At 41.5% G+C, this 20,422-nt stretch overlaps 1 protein-coding gene across 1 annotated transcript in view; it reads right to left on the bottom strand.

Moving 5' to 3' along the window:
* LOC140918001 (uncharacterized) overlaps positions 1 to 20,422 on the bottom strand; it is a 152,269-nt gene that overhangs the window by 40,621 nt on the left and 91,226 nt on the right. The window contains exons 40-49 of the mRNA XM_078854475.1: positions 19,740 to 20,042; positions 17,021 to 17,250; positions 15,741 to 15,902; positions 14,739 to 14,816; positions 11,567 to 11,923; positions 10,608 to 10,964; positions 9,148 to 9,498; positions 7,146 to 7,277; positions 5,507 to 5,875; positions 4,787 to 4,960 (exon numbers count right to left, since the gene is read on the bottom strand). Coding sequence (XP_078710601.1) covers positions 4,787 to 4,960; positions 5,507 to 5,875; positions 7,146 to 7,277; positions 9,148 to 9,498; positions 10,608 to 10,964; positions 11,567 to 11,923; positions 14,739 to 14,816; positions 15,741 to 15,902; positions 17,021 to 17,250; positions 19,740 to 20,042 — 2,513 coding nt within the window. The remainder of the gene's footprint in view (positions 1 to 4,786; positions 4,961 to 5,506; positions 5,876 to 7,145; positions 7,278 to 9,147; positions 9,499 to 10,607; positions 10,965 to 11,566; positions 11,924 to 14,738; positions 14,817 to 15,740; positions 15,903 to 17,020; positions 17,251 to 19,739; positions 20,043 to 20,422) is intronic.

The following is a 20,422-nucleotide window of genomic DNA, read 5'->3' as shown; positions in this document are numbered from 1 at the left end:
CTGTGATTCTATGGAAAGGAAAGTGGAGCAGGCCCTGAGCAGCTGGGCTCTTAACAAGCTAGAACCCTCCTTTGCCTCCTGTGGAAAGTATATTGGTCCAGCCTACTACCTTGGGACTTTCCCCTTTCCCTCCTGGGGAGCAAGGTCAACTTCTGGGCTCCTCGTTTCTGAGATTTGGAAGCAAAGAGCAGAGGCCCAGAGCTGCTGGAGCAGCAGTGGAGCTCTGCAGATAGGGTAGGGCCAGCCTAAATTAATTGTTTTTTGGGTTAAGAGGTGGGGGGCAGGCAACCTAACTTGACTGAACTGGAAGCAGCCTGAAACCATCCCTGCCCTCTGGAAAATCTCATCCCACAAGAATCCTGGTTTATTTAATTCATATGGTGAGAAAGAGAAGGTTCCTCACCTTGTGCAGTAACTGAGGTTCTTCGAGATGCATGTCCCTGTGGGTGCTCCACTTCAGGTGTCAGTGCATCCCACCGCCGTCTATCAGAGATTTACAGTAGCAGTGTCCACACGTGCGCAGTAGGTGTCTCGTGGTGCCGTTGGTGCTGCATTCTAGCACACACACAACCCAATCCCTTCAGTTCCTTCTCTACCGCAGAGTCCTTACTGAGAACTCAGAAGTAAAGGGGAGGAGGGTGGGTAGTGGAGGACCCACAGGGACACACATCTCGAAGAATCTCAGTTACTGCACAAGGTGAGGAACCTTCTCTTCTTCGCGTGCTGTCCTTATGGGTGCTCCATTTCAGGTGACTGTAGAGCAGTGCCCCATAGAAGGCAAGGAGGGACTTCAGGTTCATTTGAGTCTTAAAGGTAAGTATGGTTAAGCCAACTATGGTGTTAACCCAGGAGTCTTCAGTAATTGCATAGTGCTCAGTGAATGTGTGGACAGAGGCCACCCTGCAAATCTCTAATATTGGAACATTGTCTAGGAACACTAACAAGGTTGAAACTGAGCATGTAGAATGAGCTCAGATGTGTGCAGGCTGGTCAGTGTTTCGAATACGATAGTATCGTTGAATGCATGTGGAGATCCATTTTGACAGTCTCTGAGTGGAATGCTGGGCATGTTTTAAAACGGAATGCTTGGTAGTAGAAACAAAAAATCTGGGAGATTTTTGGAAAGGTTTGTTTTTTTCCAAGTAAAAAGCTAATGCACACCTAATGTCCAATGTATGCAAAGTGGTCACTGTTGGGAGTCCCATGAGGCTTAGGATAGAATGTGGGAAGGTGGATTGGTTGATTCATATGAAAGGATGATGTGACCTTTGGTAGAAGTTTTGGGTGTGGTCATAGCATGACCTTGTCTTTGAAGAATAATGTATAGGGAGGCTCGGTGATGAGAGCCCCTATCTCACTTATACATCTGGCAGAAGTAATAGCGACCAACAAGGCCACTTTCATGGATAAATGAGGAGGGAACAGGTGGCTAGTGGTTCAAATGGTGGCCTGGTAAGGCATTTCAATATCAGACTGAGGTCCCAGGCTGGAGTAGGTTGGCGAACCTCTGGGTAAATGTTCTGGAGCCCTGCAAGGATGTGTTTAGTAATGGGGTGTGCGAAGATCGAGGTCCTGTCATTCTCATGATGGAATGCTGTAATGGCCTCAAGATGGACTTTGATCGAGCTCATTGCTAAACCTGAGCATTTCTGTTCCAGTAGGTAATGGTGTAATGGAGACCGCCAAGTGTTTTTCTTGACACCAGGAAGGTGTCTTCCATTTTTTAAAGTAAGTATTATGCGTGTTCACTTTCCTGTTTAGTAATATGTGTTTGACTTGTTCCGAGCAGGCTAATTCGCCATGATGGAACCATGTAGGAGTCATGCTTGTAAATAAAGTTTCTCTGGATTTGGGTGAAGAGTGTGACCGTTGTCCAGGGACAGCAGGTCCAAGTGGTAACGGAAAGCTCGAGGGGCGCATATCGCCATGCATAGCAGGTAAGGGTACCATGCTTGTTTGGGTCACGTCGGGACTATCAGGATGACCTTGTCTATACATATCTCATGTATCACACATGAAATTAGGGAATCGGGGGGAATGCATACATGAGTTGTGCATCCCATGTGATGAGGAAGGTGTCCTCCAGTGATCATGGTCTCATTCCTGCTATCGAGCAGAACATTGCACATTTGTGGTTTGTTGGGGATGTGAACAAGTTAATAAGGGGAGTGCCCCACCGGTGAAATATGGATTACAGGACTCCCCTGTTCATTTCCCATTCATAGTCCAGAGAGAAGTACCTGCTCAGTATGTCCGCCATCAAATTCTGACAGCTGGGAAGGTAGGAGGCCGAAATGTTTATGTTATGGTGTATGCACCAGGTCCACAGTTTCATGGCTTCGATGCCTAGTGAGTGTGATTGAGCACCGCCTTGACGACTGATGCAAAACATACAGGCAGTGTTGTTTGTTATTATGCAGATTGTTTCGTTCCTTACATGTGGTAGAAAATGTCTGCAGGCATTGCAAACCACACATAACTCTAGTAAATTGATGTGCAAATGAGTCTCCACAGGAGACCATTTGCCTTAAGCCATGTGTTGATGCATGTGGGCTCCCTATCTTATCAGCGAGGCGTCCGTTATGATTACTACTGATGGGGGTTCCTGTTGGAATGAGATGCCCAGGCATATATTTTCTGGTCTTGTCCACCACTGTAGAGAGTCCAAGACACAGGGTAGTACTGTAAGTTGTTTGTATAGGCTGGGCTTGTTCGGTATGTATACCAAGCTCAAACAGTGCAGTAGGCCGCGCATAGGATAGTCCTGCGTGTCGTACCACAAACATTGTGACTGCCATGTGTCCTAACAGTTGTCGGACAGTATCAGCTGGAATTTGGGGGCTTACTCTGACTTCTAAGATGAGGTTTGTCAGAGTTATGAATCTGTTCAGAGGTAGGGATGCCTTGGCCTTGATGGCATTGAGATGTGCCCAGATGAAGTCCAGTTGCTGAACAGGGATTAGAGTAGTTTTTCATTCATTTATCTGTAGCCCTAGATCCCTGAATAGTGTGATCATCATCTGGACTGTGTCCAGTGCTTCTTGTTGAGTTGGACCTTTGAGAAAGCAATCGTCCAAGTATGGGAAAAACGTTATCCCTTGTTTGCATAGATGTGCCGCTACTACTGCTACAGTTTTGGAGAAGACAACGCAATGGACAGGCTGAATGGTCATACTCTGTACTGGAAATGGTCGTGTCCTACTGTGAATCGCAGGAATTTCCTGTGAGTGGGGCGTATGGTAATATAGATATAAACATCTTGGAGGTCGAGGGCAGAAAAACCAGTCATCCTTGGGCATTATTCTTCCAGCGGAGATCCCAGTCGCGCCAGGCTCTTGCCTTCGGGTTGCTACAGTGGGTGCATTTTTGTGGTATACATGCCTCCCCGAGACAATGAGTGCCCATCAGAAACGGGCATTGCTTCATGGCAGGAGCTGCATCACTTAAAGCCTGGGGAGCCACAAATCTCTGATGGTTAACCAACCCTGGTGCGGGGAAACTACGTGGAGGGTAAAATCGGAAGAAGTAACCAAAAAAATCTTTAAATAAAACTAACACTAACACTAACGATAACTTTCTAACTCACTCACTCACTATTTAAACTACTATTTCTAAAGGTATGGGAAGAGTGGTGAACACTTCCCCAGAGCTCTGTCTTCAGCCAAGGATGGTTGAGAAGGAACTGGAGGGGTCAGGTCATGTGCACACTAGACGCGGCACCAACGGCACCGTGAGATATCTACCGCGCATGCGCGACACTGCTACCGTAAATCTCCAACTGACGGTGCCGGGACACACTGAGACCTGAAGTGGAGCACCTACAGCAACAGCACTCAAAGAAGCAACAACAGATTTATAATCTGCCCATTATGGCATGACATGCAAAACCCAAGTGTTCGGCCATTTTTCACGCAGTCAACTGGCTTGTGTCACACACTGGTGGCAGGTTTGAAGACTGCCAGGTATATTTGTATACAGACAACAAATGTCCTAGTACATTAAATGTCACAACTGGTACAACAAATAACTGTAAAAACTTTGCACACTTTGTGATCAGTGCTGGGACTACAACATGTATGCTCATGAGGTAGTGCCCAAGTGTGGGAAATAGCAGAAGGCTCAAAATTAGGTTTTGGAGGACAGGAACAATAGCTGTTCTCTAGGACAGATGGATTAAAGGCAGGGAAGGTTCTCAAGAGCAGCACGGCAGCTGGCTGGGACAGAAACTAAGGAAGGAACAGTAGCCTGGGAGTGGTTATGGAAATAGGAAGGGAAGATGAGTTGGTGGGATGGAGGGAAAGAGATCAGCTCAGATGCTTTAATGTGGAGGCAGGAAAAAGCCAAGACGTTACCAAGCATAAGATTAAGCAGCTAAAATGTTGGAAACAATCTATGCTACCTGCAGCTCCTGGGGCCTATTTGTCTGTGGTACCAAATTGCTACTCATGCTAATTTAACTTTGTTGAACTGGGACATTAAATAAAGCAGTATTGTACAGCTGCTCTGAAATCTCCAGTGTTGTTGTTTCCTCCAGAAGGGATAATACGGTAACAAAAGCATAAGAAGGAGAGAACAAGAACAGTACATCAAGATGGAGAAGCATTCCATCATGTTCGAGCAATAATGACTCCTAGTTTTTCATATGTAGTAGCGGCTGCACACAGTAACATCTACAATCCTTTCTTTGCCATTACAGTTCTGTTGTATTCCTTTTGCTTCCCTCATAACCAGTTACTGTCTGGATGTGTGCCACTTCTATTACCGTACAAACCAAAGGACAACATACCTGCAACTCAATCCTGTCTTCTATTCTCAGTGCCTTCAGCGCCTCTATGTTATGTGTGAGCTTGTAGTTAATAGACACATGGTCCAGCTTCCGAATAAAGCTCAATTCTTCTGTAATCTGTTTTGTCAGCACAAAATATGTTATCACCTGTATGTAGTGCATCTTCAGTATAAACTACATAGTGACCAATCATAACTATCATTTCTACTGCATTAGGGAAAACATTTCATAATGGATATCATAACATTTGTATAGGTTATAAATAGAATGTGGGTTTTGTCATTCGTGTTTTTCTAAAAACTGGAGGGAATGTAATAGTGTTGGCTTTGTAATGGTGTTGCACAAAGAAAAGACTCTTAACAAATGAAGAGTTTTGCTACGCCTTTGGAGATGGGCAACCTGGATCATTTCTGACATCAAATGCATTGTTATAAGAGGAAGATTGAAAAAAATGGGGACTGGGTGACCCAGCAGGTTAGGGCCCAACCCAGCACTCATTGAAGTGAATGAGAATCTTTCCATAAATGTAAAGAACATTGGTTTGGGGGCCTTAGGCCTGATTTAAAGCCCACTATACTAAATGGAAAGACTCCCATTGACTTAACGGCTTTAGATCAGGCTCTTAATTAGTTATCCTTTCTATTTAAGAATATGGATAAATATCCAGGGTGAGTCACAGGGTGAGTCTCGTGAATGGTCTCACGGTATTCTTGAGTGGGCATGTGTCCGTGGTGCAATGACTTTCAAGCCTTCTTTAAGTGTAGCTTGTAAGGCCATGAAAGAGCCCACGCATGGTATATCTTTTAATGTATCATCCATAGTTCTAACGAGGCTCCCTCTGTCACCTATTCCAAATGGGGAAAAAATAATTGTCACCAACCAAATCAGCTCGATGTTTCCAACCTTTACTCTGGACAATAGATATGTGGAGACACTTACTTGTTTGCCATCCACACTAAACTGAATGAATCTTTTATAGAGGTCACCATTTTTTTCTGAAGTCACATCCACTAATGTTCTTGCAGGAATGCCAAGGTCAATGGCTCCTTGAATATTATGAGTTATCAGGGCATCCAGCTCCTGTTTGTCCTGTTAACAATTTAACACACACAAAAGTTTAAAATATGATATTCTTCTCAGTGTGTGTAAAGAGCCTAGCCCTTGTGGTTTGTACGCAGTTCAAAGGACAACCCAGTGAGTCTAGGTCTCTTCACAATCTGGAGTAAATTAGAAATAATTGTATTGAAGTTAATAGTATTACAGTATTTGTACTCTTCTATCTAACATGATTTTGCTAATTAATTGATCTTTAAATATTCATGGTAAATAGGCCCAATGGCCTTTGTTGGGATGTTAGATGGGGTGGGATCTGAGTTACTACAGAAAATTCTTTCCTGGGTATCTGGCTGGTGAATCTTGCCCATATGCTCAGGGTTTAGCTGATCGCCATATTTGGGGTCAGGAAGGAATTTTCCTCCAGGGCAGATTGGAAGAGGCCCTGGAGGTTTTTCGCCTTCCTCTGTAGCATGGGGCACAGGTCACTTGCTGGAGGATTCTCTGCACCTTTAAGTCTTTAACCTATGATTTGAGGACTTCAATAGCTCAGACATAGGTGAGAGGTTTTTCACAGGAGTGGGTGGGTGAGATTCTGTGGCCTGCGTTGTGCAGGAGGTCGGACTAGATGATCATAATGGTCCCTTCTGACCTTAGTATCTATGAATCTATTAATCTAGTAATATCTGACAACAAGAAAAGCCAACTGGCAAAAGGAAGGCAAGCTGTAACTGCCATACTTTTACTGCGTCATTGAAGAAAGAAATAGAAGATGATTGAACTAGCCACTGCCCTATCAAGTTGCACTGTTAAACACAGAGTTCACTTTATTAATCAGAAACCTTTTACTTCTTCTATTATGTACACTGCTATAGACTTTTATGACTATTAAATGGTATTATAGTAGGAAGAGATATATTGCATCTAGTCTGATGTTAGCTTCTGTTTTGTTGTATTGAGCATGGTATTTACTGTCCAAATATAATAAAAGCCTTAATAGTACAATATAAAAACAAACAAATCTTCAAGGAATATAAGCAAGTAATTAAGAAACTTGAGGTGGGCTGTATTATGTTATTCGTAGCATTTGAGTTACTGTACATTATAGCAGCCAACTGTTCAATTACCTAAATCACATTCTGGACTTGAATGTTGCCTTAAACTATATATTTGTCCATTACTTAACAATTGTTAAAAGACAAAATTGCAGTTTCCCTACCTGTTTTTCCTAGTAATAAAATAGCAGTTTGCAAGTATGAGTCACACTTCACCCCACACTCATTCCAATAATCAGCATGATACTTACGTTAGTGGCTTTTAGTATAAGAAGGCCCTGTAATGTACTTTCATCGACAATTATTAGCATTTGTGAATCTAGGTTCATTCTGTCTATCATGATGTAGCCTGATCCATCAATTTTTATTGGTGTTCCAAGCTGCTGCAATAAATAAAATAAACAATCCGCTTGAAAATGACTTGCTGTAACATCTTTTATGTTTATGTAACTTTTTTTTCCCCTTAATAAGTGGACTGTGTGGCATCTGGCTGGAAGACTAGTAAATCAGACACCATGATTGTATAATGCATGGTAAATATCAGAAACCTTTTATAAATAGTAAAGAAAGAGTATACATTCCTTCTTCCTCCTGCCTATTTTAAAATGTTTGCTTATATTTTAATATGTGGTATAGCATAAATAGGGCACAAGATAATGTGGAAGCCTTTCTTGACTATTATATGTCAGATTCGGTGTTGTACTTTGCATTGTTCTGGTGACATAGTGCACCATAAATTCAGTGAAGCCAAGTTTATGGCTATTTTGCATGGCAGTGGTCCAAAGCAGCCAGAGTGTCCTGGTAAATCTTGCCCAATTCAGTGATAATGTATTTCCAAAACTTTCCACCTTCACCTGCCAGGTTTTAAAAACTGCCTGCTTTCCTGCCAGCCCTCCATGCAGACTGCCTTGCAGTCAGGGGCAATTCTTTGTTTATTTGTTTTAACTCTGTTTCTCTCTTCTAGCTAAGTTTCTATGAACAAATAAATCATACTTGTTTTTGATGAAGCTGTCCTGAGTCACTGCATTTCATACAAGTCACAAACTTCTGGAGAGGATTCTACAGTTGGACCCAAACATAGCTGTGCCATCTGATTAAATACAGTTCGTGACACAGGGGTGTTGTAGCTTGTGATCCAGTCTAAAGTGGGGTGATTTGGGTTCTATTCTGGGGAAAATGCAGGTAGAGGCCTGTCACTTGGAAGGAGTGCCCACGGACAGATGGGGAAGAGATCACGGTACAGTTCAAAACAGAACCAGAACACAAACATTTTGGGGGAAAAAATTGAAAACGTCCATAGATTTTTTAGTTTTTCAACCAGCCCTTTAACTAACTCATTTCTAACACTACAGTATGTGGCAAGTGTTGGTAAATATTGACTTTTCAAGTCTGTGATTTCTAAGCAACCAGGTTTTTTAATCAGTCCATTAGCAATCTCAATTTTCTATAAAGATGCATGAAAATTTCCATACCTTGATATTATCTGATTAAAGTTATATTTACATTTTGTCTCTGCAGATTGTTTAGATATTTTGTATACAGTCTGGGACATGCTTTTTAGCAGTGCTGAGCAACCGCAACTCCAGCTGAAGCCACTGGGCGTACTCAAGTTTCAGAGTAGCAGCCATGTTAGTCTGTATCTACAAAAAGAAAAGGAAGACTAGTGGCACCTTAGAGACTAACAAATTTATTTGAGCTTAAGCTTTCATGAGCTTAGCTTAGCTCATGAAAGCTTATGCTCAAATAAATTTGTTAGTCTCTAAGGTGCCGCAAGTCCTCCTTTTCTTTTTTGTGCGTACTCAGTACTTCTGAAGATCAGCACCTGAGGTGCTTTAACTGTTGTCCCTTACAAAGTAAATACCAAGGTATTTTATAGTAAATATCCACAAACAGTATGGCCAAATTATACAAATCCATTCACTTTGGGATGTAAGTCAGGGCAGATTTTGGCCCTATGCCTTATGATAGTATTGCTACTGTGTTTTTGGCTGCTAGAGTGGCACATTATTTTTATAAAGGGTTCCTCTTTAAACTTAGAAAAGAGTGTGGAGTCCCTACAGGATTCATTTTTGTTACATTAACATTGTCTAAATTTCTGTGTAGCAAAGTCCTGGCTCTGCTCCCACTGACATCGTTAGCTAATCCTCCATCAACTTCAATAGGAGCAGCACTCAGCCCTGTGTTAGAACTAGCTGCAGCTAGTAACAAGTAAAAGCAGTTATCTTACTTCATCCTTTTTATGCCAGGAAGTACCTGCATTGTTTTGCATTTGTTCTCCATAAGCATTTTCCATTGAAGTTTGTTTTCCACTTGAAGGTCTCCATTGGCTTGAAGTTCACAAGTGCCTGATTTCAATTCTATGTCAATACTATATTTTAACTCTTTTCCTGCCATGATGGACAACTTGTTTTCTCCTGGTATTTCCTTCAGCTGAGGCAGTTCATGCCTGAATTCAATTTCCACTGTGATGTTTGACTGGCACTCTGTTCTCACTTTCAGATGGGCAGACTTGCCATCTGTTTTGAGGGTACAGAGAAGTTCTGCTTGGCAGCCATCCCTCTGAATAGATCCGATGAGCTGTGACTGAACCGGGATATTGAGATCCTATCAAGAGACAAATATCCTTTTGGATTATAAATCCACAATGAGACTCATATTTACTTTTTTCCCCATCAGCTCATGGGACATGAGATGGTCACATTAAAAATTCAGAGACAAAGCCTGAAGTCTTTATGAAGCCATTTATTTAGGCAAAACTGCCACTGCAGCCACTGAAGTGGGAGTTTTGTCTGAATAAAGACTGAGAAAGGACTTTGGGGTTTGGCCCCTAGAATTTACAACTTCTTTACAGATAGTATAAAGTCTTTAAATTGCAAAAACTCAAACTACCTAGTTCCTCAGTCTAGGAAAGTCTATTGACCATCCCTTATTTAATTCAGATCAGAACCATTTAGAACTTTGAGAATACACTAACCTGCATAAAAACAGTAACAAGTTTTTGCAAGTGGGATTCTATGCAACCCAATGGGAAAATGGAAAAACAATTTTGCAAAACCAGTTGAAATTCCAAAGCCACTTCTGCATGGTTTTCATGGTTCAAAACTGAATATATTTTTTCAAAAGTTTTCAGGAAAAATATTTTAAAGTTTTAATATTTTGAATTTTAGTTTTTCCTCTTTCTGTCACTGAAGGCAACACAGTGAACAGTTGCGATTTTCTCATTTTTTCCTTTTGACACCTCATAGCCTTTTAAAAAGAAGTTCATGTTGGAAAAATTAAAAGCAGAAAAAAATGAATAATTAGAAACAACCCCCTAAAAGCCCTGGGAATCATTCTTTCTATTGCATTCAGTGGGGATACAAAGGAAAAAAACAAAAATTTCAAAGTTTCTGGTTTCAATGAAAAAAACTGAACTCTTTTGAAAGAAACAAAAACTTTTGACAACCTCTACTGGAGCATGGCATTCAAACCTTGCCATGGTGACAACGGGCAATAATTTTCATCTAATTCTATTCTGTAGGGGGCATCTGTCAACATCAGATATCTGTGCATTTTCCAGTGCCTCAGTCCAGTTCTGTAGTTGAAGACTGAGATCTGCTTGCAAAGCAACACAGAGAGGCTTGCGCAACCCACCCTTAGCATACTCTAGCTAAATCTCCATTAGTCCTTCACTTTACTGATCCAGAATCTCTTTTAAAAGCCACCCGGTCTACCTGCAGAAGCAGACATTCCATTTCTGTCTCCAATGTCCATTCAGTTTTATTCTGGGTCTGTAGATCTCCTCTAGCCTTGAGCTTGCATTCACCAGCCTGTAGCAACAAAATGCCTTCAACGGTAGATCCTTTAGCTGCAGAAAGTAGGACGGTGTTTTCGGCAGGCAGCCCTAGGTCACTGAGCTGGGGAACTGAGTGCCTCAACATTCCTTGGAAAGCGTGTTTGTGTCCCCAGGAGCTATCTATTTGCACATCAGCTGTTTTGCCATCGCACTGGAGGTTTATTGTTAAGCTACTATTGCAGGTGTTCACAATGAATGAGCCCCAAGTGACTAGAGTCTGAGGTAATCCCACCTTCTGTGACAGAAGAGAAAAGTTGTTTCAAACAAATACGCCACATATTCTTGTAGAAGCAACTGTCCTATTAATCTGATTCTAATTGATTACAAGGCATTTTTCCAACAAGCCTGGGGATGGGACCATTTAAGGCAGCCTGTTCCACAGAGGAATTGGAAATGGCCTCAGGAATAAACAATACGATCAGAAAAACTCTTTAATAAATACTGGCGAGGAAAAGTAAATTTCCAAATTCCTAATCCTAGACAGAAAGGATATGATTTTATTAGAGTCTAGGAGGAAGGAGTTCTTTTAATTACAAAATTGGGATTAAACATTATTTTATGGCAATGACAGTAACATCGGTCACTGTATTACTCCAAGTTCTCAACTTTAAAACATCTGCAAACACTACCTTGCTGCTACTGCAGAACACATTTGATAACCAACCCTGTCTCCTGCACCTCCAGGGCAAGATTCTGCCACCCTGCCATTGAGTAGCTTCTTACTCCAGGAGTAAGAGTGGCCGAGGGTGTTAAATATGGAGGTAGTTCTCTGTGGCCACTCAAAACTTGAAACATAAAGGCTAGAACACTTTATAGAAAAGCAGATTGGATAATTACCTGAAGGGTGACACACGTATTCATCAGAGTAACTGTCCATTCTGTATCTGTTTCATTGCTTGCCGGCCTCACTTCTCCATCTGCTTTGAAAGTGCACTGTCCAAGGACAATATCCAGCAGGCCCTTATACTTGTCTCCTCTTACTGCTGACACTTTCAGTTGGTTCTCTTTGGCTATGCCCAGAGACTGAAGCTGAGGCAAGGAATGCTTGAATCCAATCTCCACTCTGTGCTGGAGGCCACCGGTGGCATGGAGGTGCAAGTGGATGAAGGCATCATCGGAAGAAACATGTCCAATGAAGTTGGCCGTAGAGTTGCTGGTGAACACTGACCCATTAAGTGAAACTCTTGCTGGCATCTAAAATAGAGAAGAACTGTAGTGCCGATTTTGTTGCCATGTTACACTGCATATTGTTTTAAAAGGGCCCTTGTGTGAGTGAAGAATTCTCATCTGGGAGCATTTCATACCCACTTTGCACAGATATAAATGACTACATAAGTGGAGAATCTGGCCCAGAGTCTTTATACTGAGTTTTCCCCTCACTTTCTTCATAATACTAATAAAATCAGACTGGAGTTAGCTCTAGCAATTTGGGGAGCTTGATATGGCTAGCTGCAACCAACCGGCTGAATTCTGACCTCAAACAGGGTCAGTTTCCCATTGACTTCAGTGAGAATTTGCCCAGTGTTAGTGGGGATTAGATGCACAGAAGTGAGGTTAGAATTAAACTATATTTGTCTGTTGTGCCCTACGTAGCATCAGTGGGAGCCTCTGTTAGCCACAGGCATCTCTCCCTTTCTGATGCCAAATTTAATATTTTGTACGAGTTGCTTGCTGTAAGCATATTTTTAATTAAATGTTCAGAAAGTGTTACAATATAAGGAACATCTTTCCAAAACAGTTTGAATCTTGCAGGTGTCTTCCCAAGCAAACTACCAAATAGGGGGGAAAAAAATAGAGTTTGTATGAGAAAATTAAAACGCTGTGAATTGCATGGGCAACACAGCTATATCAGGAGCGGAACAATTGCAACTCTGTTCATCTTGGCTAATGTGTTCAGATGAAAAACCTTGGGATATTTGGTATCTGTCTCTTTGAACTTGCTGCCACCATTGAAATAACTGGTCTAAACTAATAACTGCTATCGTCAAACAACAAATGCATGATTTGTCAAACCCCAGCCTAGTTACAATATGTCATCATGGCTATTCAAAGATTCAGTAACTAAAAGGTCTCTTTCAGTTTTGCTTTTTTTTAAAAATAGTCCTATTTCTGCAACCCTTGAATTTATGTAATCTAAAAAATTTACATGCTGATTTGGAGGGAGAGCCATAAACAGTCTCCCTCTGTGGGTCTTTGGCTTTAGCATCTAATTGCTAACCATCCCTAAGTGACCAAATGTAAAACTTCATTTTCAGAGCAATCACATTAGGGGTGTGGATGTGTGGGGGAGCGGGATAGCTAACAGGTGAAAAGGCTAGGACACAAAATAAAAATAAATCTTTGCTAATGGATATTGCTTACTGGCATAATCATATGACTATACACCTCTGTTGCAACCACGTGTTATGCCATGAACTTGAACTGTAACTTGTGTTCTGATTGCTCCATCGTGCATGATATTAGGGCAATGCACTGTAATTGTGCAAATTTTCATTTCTGCTGAGAAAGACAACAGAATGAAAGGACTGCATGCCTCTGTGTGACTGAGACCAGGGCTGGAACACCAGGCATTCTTTCAGCACAGCCGTTAGCAGCTTTTTCATCTGATCAGTTTCAATGTTGTATAGATCCTCAGACACACTCCCTCTCTCTTGCCCTAATTCCTTTCCTAGTACACCAAAAGCTTCTCTCTGCTACCTTTTGGGAGATCACTGTAGCCACAGCACTATTACCAGGGAGTGATAATGTCAATGTGTTGATAAGCCAGCTAAGTGGTAGTGTCAACGAAAGAGACCCTTCCTCTGAATCTCCTGGCCTGCTCAGAATGGCAGAGGTTTCTTATCTGAATAACACTGCTGGAAATCCAGTTACAGGACTTTACACATGCACATTTGGCTCTCTTGAGCTATTACAGCCTCTTTCTAGGATAGCTCTCCTTCTATCATGTGCCTTCTCTGTGGGGTGGGAAGAGGATGAAGAGCAGTGTTAGATAACCCTGAAGGGCAGTTCACACTACAATCAGTTTCATTAGGTTCTTTGCCTTTTTTCAGAAACGTTCATGGCATAAAAAGGAATGAACAGGGAATTTGGGGTAATCCAAACAATGAGATGAGTCCTCTTACATAAGGCTTAAAACCTTCTCTTTTATCATTGGTCCAAGTGCCACTGCTTGGGGGGGGGGGGATTACTGATTCCGATCCAGCTCAGAACAGAAGTGGGGAAAGGTAAAATGGGTAACAAACTGATATGTTTTTAAGGTTTATCATCTTGTGATTTGACAAAGACACAGACTCTTTATTGGACCAATACAATCAGTAAATTCACCAATCTGTATTTTCTCTTTCACTCCCCTAACTTTTGCTCCTAGGTCTAATTAATTGCAGGTAGGTTGTTCAATAACAGAAGAGCTCTGCTCATGTTGAAGTAGTTTTTATTCCTTTTCACTTCTAGTTTACAGAAACGGTTGGTTTTTTGGACTCCAGTAACATCCATGAGACTCTTTTGCTTTTGCATGCTCCCTATGTTTCATGGTGCCACTGGACTTTTTTCCAGGCATGACCACTTGCACTGAGTTTTGATTTTAAATAATGCAACTTGTCTGTTGAATGATGCTCAGATATCACCTTTGAAACTGCACCTGTCTGGTCTGTAAACCCCTTGTCCCCGCTATCGGCTTTAAACTAGGTGTGTATGGATGTACCAAGGATGCAAATGTATACCACTGGAATATAAATTGTGTTGATGCTTCTAACTCAGAATAAATCTCCCATCCAGCTGTGGCAAGACTGAACATTGACATGTGCATGTCCAGTGTTTGTTTAACAAGTGCTTTGACCTGCATGTCCCATATGCTATTAAAGGAGTAAAGATACTTGAAAGTGTGTACAAAACCTCTGGTTAACTCAGACCCATTTCTGTCCCTACAACAACCTCCAATAGTTACTCAATGGGAACTAGGTCTTAAAACAGTACATTGTTGGTGGCAGAGTTCTGAGAACAAAACTTGTACCTCAAATAAACGGCTTGCAACCTCTCCACTGCAATGACCAGAAAGCTGATTAGTCGTAGATTTTCCATTGCAATTGACCTGCAGGCATATCAGCATAATATATTAATAAAAAAATAAGAGTAAATCAGACTAAATACTGAGCAGATGGTCAAATGAGTAAGTTAAGAAATTGCTTTTTAGGAGAAAGAATAAGGAGACATAAAAATACCAGCCTAAGTTGAGAACGATAGGTCTGGCTCAAGTAGATAAGTAGCAGGTCAGCTCTGAGGCTAAAACTTGTCTTTAAACTGACCCCACTGGGCTAGAACATTTACATGAGAGAGGAGAATGTCCTCAGATAGCAGGCAAAGTTTATTTACTGAACATAGAGTGAGATCCATTCTTTAAAAAAATCTATTGACCGCACTGTGAATTTGATTTTGCCATGGTATTGCGGTATTTCCTATGTTTAAAATGAAAATGACACAGTAAATGTAATTATCACCAGAATAAATATGAATGTGTTTAATGCCACCTGCTGTACCATGGAACACATTTTCAAGTGATATAGATTTTAAGCTCTATGGGGCAGGGGCTGTGCCTGCACAGTATCTAGCATCTTCTGGCCGTTACTGCAAATCTCAATAATGAACAGTAATAACAGCTGGACCCACAAAAACCAAACCTGCCTCATCTGTAAAATCCCATATTAGAACATGAGTTACTAGGCACCTGGTTACCCGATAATGATGTAAATGTGCTAATGGGTCTGCATTTTGTATTTTGGTGGGTTCAACCATTGTGTCTTGCTTTGAAAAATTAGTCCCATATGTCCTGCAGTGCTTAAAAGAACAATGGGATTTTGAATGACGTTCAGTCTTTTCATGCTGGTCTTGTTTTGGAAAAGGTCTCCCCCTTTTGACCCATTAGCTCTCTTCTTTACAAGATTTAAACCTGAGAAACAGAGCATGAAGGACAGTGAGATATATCACATATACCCCAGGCAAGGGTTTTCCTGCTGACCTGTACCACTGGTGGGACAATGTTAAGCAGTCCTCCCAGGTCATGGTGGAATGAAAGGGCAATTTCCACAGTACTGCTGGTGCTTTTCTTCTCCACTCCCACCTTCAAGTGTTCCTTCTCCACCCTGGTTGTTACCCCGGCAGCTATCTTCTTGCTGAAGTTCTGACCAGAAGAGAAACCAAATTGTGAGAAAAAACAAACAGCAACAAAATAGTAGCAGCTGGCAAACATGGAGGAGTTATTTCCACAGGCTCTGAAGACAACAGCCCCCTGCAGTGAGAGCACGGTTCAGAATCATGACGAAAGGCACACTGCACAGGCTTGCTCAGCCTGCCTTTGTCTCCGAGACGGAATCTTCATGTCGTGCTAGATCCTGCAAGGTGCAACTCCCTCAGCTCCTTTGGATCCCAATGTGAGTGGAGAGAACTCAGCACCGTGAAGGACCAGGTCCCAACAGCTTGGCCGATTACAACAACGATATTACCAGTAAGTGACTGAAAAAGCAATTGCACAGAGTCCTCTGGAGCAGGGGACTTCGTTAATTTTACTAGTGTTCCTTTCCATAGAATCTGAGTTCATCACTGACAGGAATGATCTTAGCCTGGCAACACATCTGAGTGGTAGGGAAAGTACTTTGCACCTCAGTCTCTCCATTTGTATAACAGGGATTGAACAGGTTGTGCTTTGCTCGCGCAGAAAGTCTATGGCAGAGGATTGTGCTTAACCACAACAATGGGTGGAAATAACACAGGAGAAGAGGGAAAGCCCATGCTGATCAACAGCTTTGAAGGAAAGGGACATGAAGTTCAGCTCTTTAGAACAGATGTGAAAGGGAAATTGTCAAGGTTGCTTACACCAGTGTTAGATCCATCAGTAGTGCTTTGGTTTGTGAGCGCTCTCCTGACAGCAGCCTGTGTACTGCACCATCCCTCTAGGCTCTGCCTACCTGCTTCATTTTTCTGTGCAATCAGGCTACACAAATAGACAAGATTCTGCTCTTGTACAACAGACCACTAACTTAAATCCAGAATTTAACATAGTGTATTTAGTTTAAATCCAGTCCAGATTTCAGACGATTGATGTAAAGTGTGACTAAAAGCTGTGCAGAAACCCTTCTTCAATACAGCAATTCAGCACACACATATGTAGGGATCTACTCTGCCACCACTAAATGCAGCTACCTCTGGAGCGAAACATAGCATTTGATTAACAGCTCACAGGAACAATCTACAATTGTTTCACATGGTTCTGCCTGAGACTGAACTAATCACTCTTCTTACCTGGTAATAGCAGGCACCTTCTACAGTAAAAGGGATCCCGTGTTTCTTTAGCTTTGTGATGTTGTGCTTCAAACTTGCAGTTAGTTGGGATTTAGGAGATTCTAAGGACAGTCTCTCAACTCCAAATGCAGCAGCAATCCTTTCACTGCTACTCTGTAAGGCTATAGTAACAGTGTGGTTGGCAATGACATGGTCATACATGGCAGTGATTGTGCCATCCATAGGAAATCCTGTTGACAGATAGAGCCAAATCAGAACAAATGATGCACAATGCTGCAAAGAAGCATTCAAGGAATTTTCAGTACCATTGAGTGCCAATTATCTATAAAATTTTATAAACAGAAAAATTGATCATTTCTATCACTTTTCAAAATAATAGCCTAGCTTTTTCTAACATTACTATAGATCAGTGAGATGCCCCTCTGCCATGTACATTGTCCAAACTGGACAGTCTCTACGTAAAAGAATAAATGGACACAAATCAGACGTCAAGAATTATAACATTCAAAAACCAGTCAGAGAACACTTCAATCTCTCTGGTCACTTGTTTACAGACCTAAAAGTGGCAATTCTTCAACAAAAAAACTTCAAAAACAGACTCCAATGAGAGACTGCTGAATTGGAATTAATTTGCAAACTGGATACAATTATCCTATGCTTGAATAAAGACTGGGAGTGGATGAGTCATTACACAAAGTAAAACTATTTCCCCATGTTTATTCCCCCCCACCCCCTCCACTGTTCCTCAGACGTTCTTGTCAACTGCTGGAAATGACCCACCTTGATTATCACTACAGAAGGTTCCCCCCCCACACACACACTCTCCTGCTGGTAATAGCTCACCTTACCTGATCACTCTCCTTACAGTAAAAAGAAAAGGAGTACTTGTGGTACCTTAGAGACTAACAAATTTATTTGAGCATAAGCTTTCATGAGCTACAGCTCACTTCATCGGATGCATTCAGTGGAAAATACAGTGGGGAGATTTATATACACAGAGAACATGAAACAATGGGTGTTATCATACACACTGTAAGGAGAGTGATCACTTAAGATGAGCTAATACCACAAGGAGAGCGGGAGGTGCGGGTAGGGAAAGACAGCCCCCCGACCTGAAGCAAATATTCACCAGCAACCACACACCACACAACAAAAACACTAACCTAGGAACCTATCCTTGCAACAAAGCCTGTTGCCAACTGTGTCCACATATCTATTCAGGGGACACCATCATAGGGCCTAATCACATCAGCCACACTATCAGAGGCTCGTTCACCTGCACATCTACCAATGTGATATAGGCCATCATGTGCCAGCAATGCCCCTCTGCCATGTAAATTGGTCAAACCGGACAGTCTCTATGTAAAAGAATAAATGGACACAAATCAGATGTCAAGAATTATAACATTCATAAACCAGTCGGAGAACACTTCAATCTCTCTGGTCACTCGATTACAGATCTAAAAGTTGCAATATTACAACAAAAGGACTTCAAAAACAGACTCCAACGAGAGACTGCTGAATTGGAATTAATTTGCAAACTGGATACAATTAACTTAGGCTTGAATAGAGACTGGGAGTGGATGGGTCATTACACAAAGTAAAACTATTTCCCCATGTTTATTCCCCCCCACCTCCTCCACTGTTCCTCAGACGTTCTTGTCAACTGCTGGAAATGGCCCACCTTGATTATCACTACAAAAGGTTTTATTCCCCCCCCCCTCCTGCTGGTATTAGCTCATCTGAAGTGATCACTCTCCTTACAGTGTGTATGATAACACCCATTGTTTCATGTTCTCTGTGTATATAAAGCTCCCTACTGTATTTTCCACTGAATGCATCTGATGAAATGAGCTGTAGCTCACGAAAGCTTATGCTCAAATAAATTTGTTAGTCTCTAAGGTGCCACAGACTAACACAGCTGCTACTCTGAAAGTTTCTACAATGTATTCCTAATATGGACTGATGGGAATGAAACCCCCTATAGTGTTACAGGATTAACAAGGGTAAATTTAAAGACACTACTTGGATTTTGAATTATTTTTGGAAACCAAGGGATCATCTTTCCTAAATAAAGGGATGAATGATTCTTAACTCTCCTGTTCTTTATAGTCTTTGAGAATCTATACCTGGGGCCTTGGTGGGACATTCAAAAGAATTCTGTATGATAGGAGTATGTTGTGTGTAGCTCCACCATACTGCTATTAGAAATTTTCAAAAAACAAAAACAAAACAACCAAGCCATACTATTCAAGAGCAGAGGGCTAGGTGCATTCAGCCAGCAGGGAGCTATCAAAACCTACATACCAGAAAAGGCTAAAACATTTGTTTTCACTCAGCAAATGGATGCTTATTCCTATTCCACAAGGTGGTTCATTCAAAGACAATTGGAGTTTTACAAGAAATAATTCTGACTTGTCCCAAGGGAAAACATGTACAAAAATGTGGCTTAGAGCAATGGATGGACATGCATTAAGCAGGGATATATAGAAGAGTTTAAATGGCTCTAATAGGTCTTGCACCCATTCTGTTGCATTTTCTTAAGAATATCAATAAGAAGGTTGCTGAAGTTAAGGAGATGGGGCAAATTTGGCCCTGGAGTAAGTGTAACCCCACTGACTCTAGATTGTATGAGCTTGCACTCATTTACACTGAGCTTAAATTCACGTTTACCATGTTTTGTTACACACCAATTTGATTGAGGCGTAGTTTTTCATACCTGCATTTTTTAAAGAGTTGATGTTATGTATGAGAGTCCCAGTGATTCCTCTGTGTTCCTGACTCATGACGTTGGAAACATCTATATAGAGAGCTTGCTCATCCACCTGGAAACTAGCTAGACCCCTTTTGATCCCTTTATTGAGCTCCAGGTGTCCTTTTAACTTTGCTTCCATTGGGATTGCCTGGCTGCTGTTCTGAGTCAATGTGAAAGTGATATTGTGCAGGCTGATATTCCCAAATACATTTCTGTTCCTGAGATTCAGCCCATACAGTGCCTTGTTGATCATCACACTAATGTTACCTGTAAGGGTCAGAAACAATAATTGCACAGAGCCCTTTGGGTTGGGAAACTGACACAAGAGGAGAAAAAATAATCAGATTTGTCAAACATGAACAGTAACCCTTTAATTTAATATAGACAGGAATTAAATGCATTTCCATTAGCTGTCTTAAATTATTTAGCTCATTCCAGTTAGGGAATCTGCTTACTGAAAGAGAGAGACAGCAATTAGTCAGCTAGTGGAAATACCTTTTGATGAGAGCACATTACATTATAATAGTATTTCTGAGGCAATTGCTATTCGCATTAGGTTTCTTCTTAAAAAGTTGTGTGATATTTAAGAGCCAAACTGTGCTTTTCAAGGCCCTGGACTGAGTAAGATGCACCATCCAGGGAAACTT

The sequence above is a fragment of the Lepidochelys kempii genome, chromosome 10 (assembly GCF_965140285.1).
Source record: "Lepidochelys kempii isolate rLepKem1 chromosome 10, rLepKem1.hap1, whole genome shotgun sequence".
In the NCBI taxonomy this organism is placed as follows: domain Eukaryota; kingdom Metazoa; phylum Chordata; order Testudines; family Cheloniidae; genus Lepidochelys; species Lepidochelys kempii.
The sequence above is the reverse complement of the archived record's forward strand: the minus strand, read 5'-3'. Positions and strand labels throughout refer to the sequence as shown.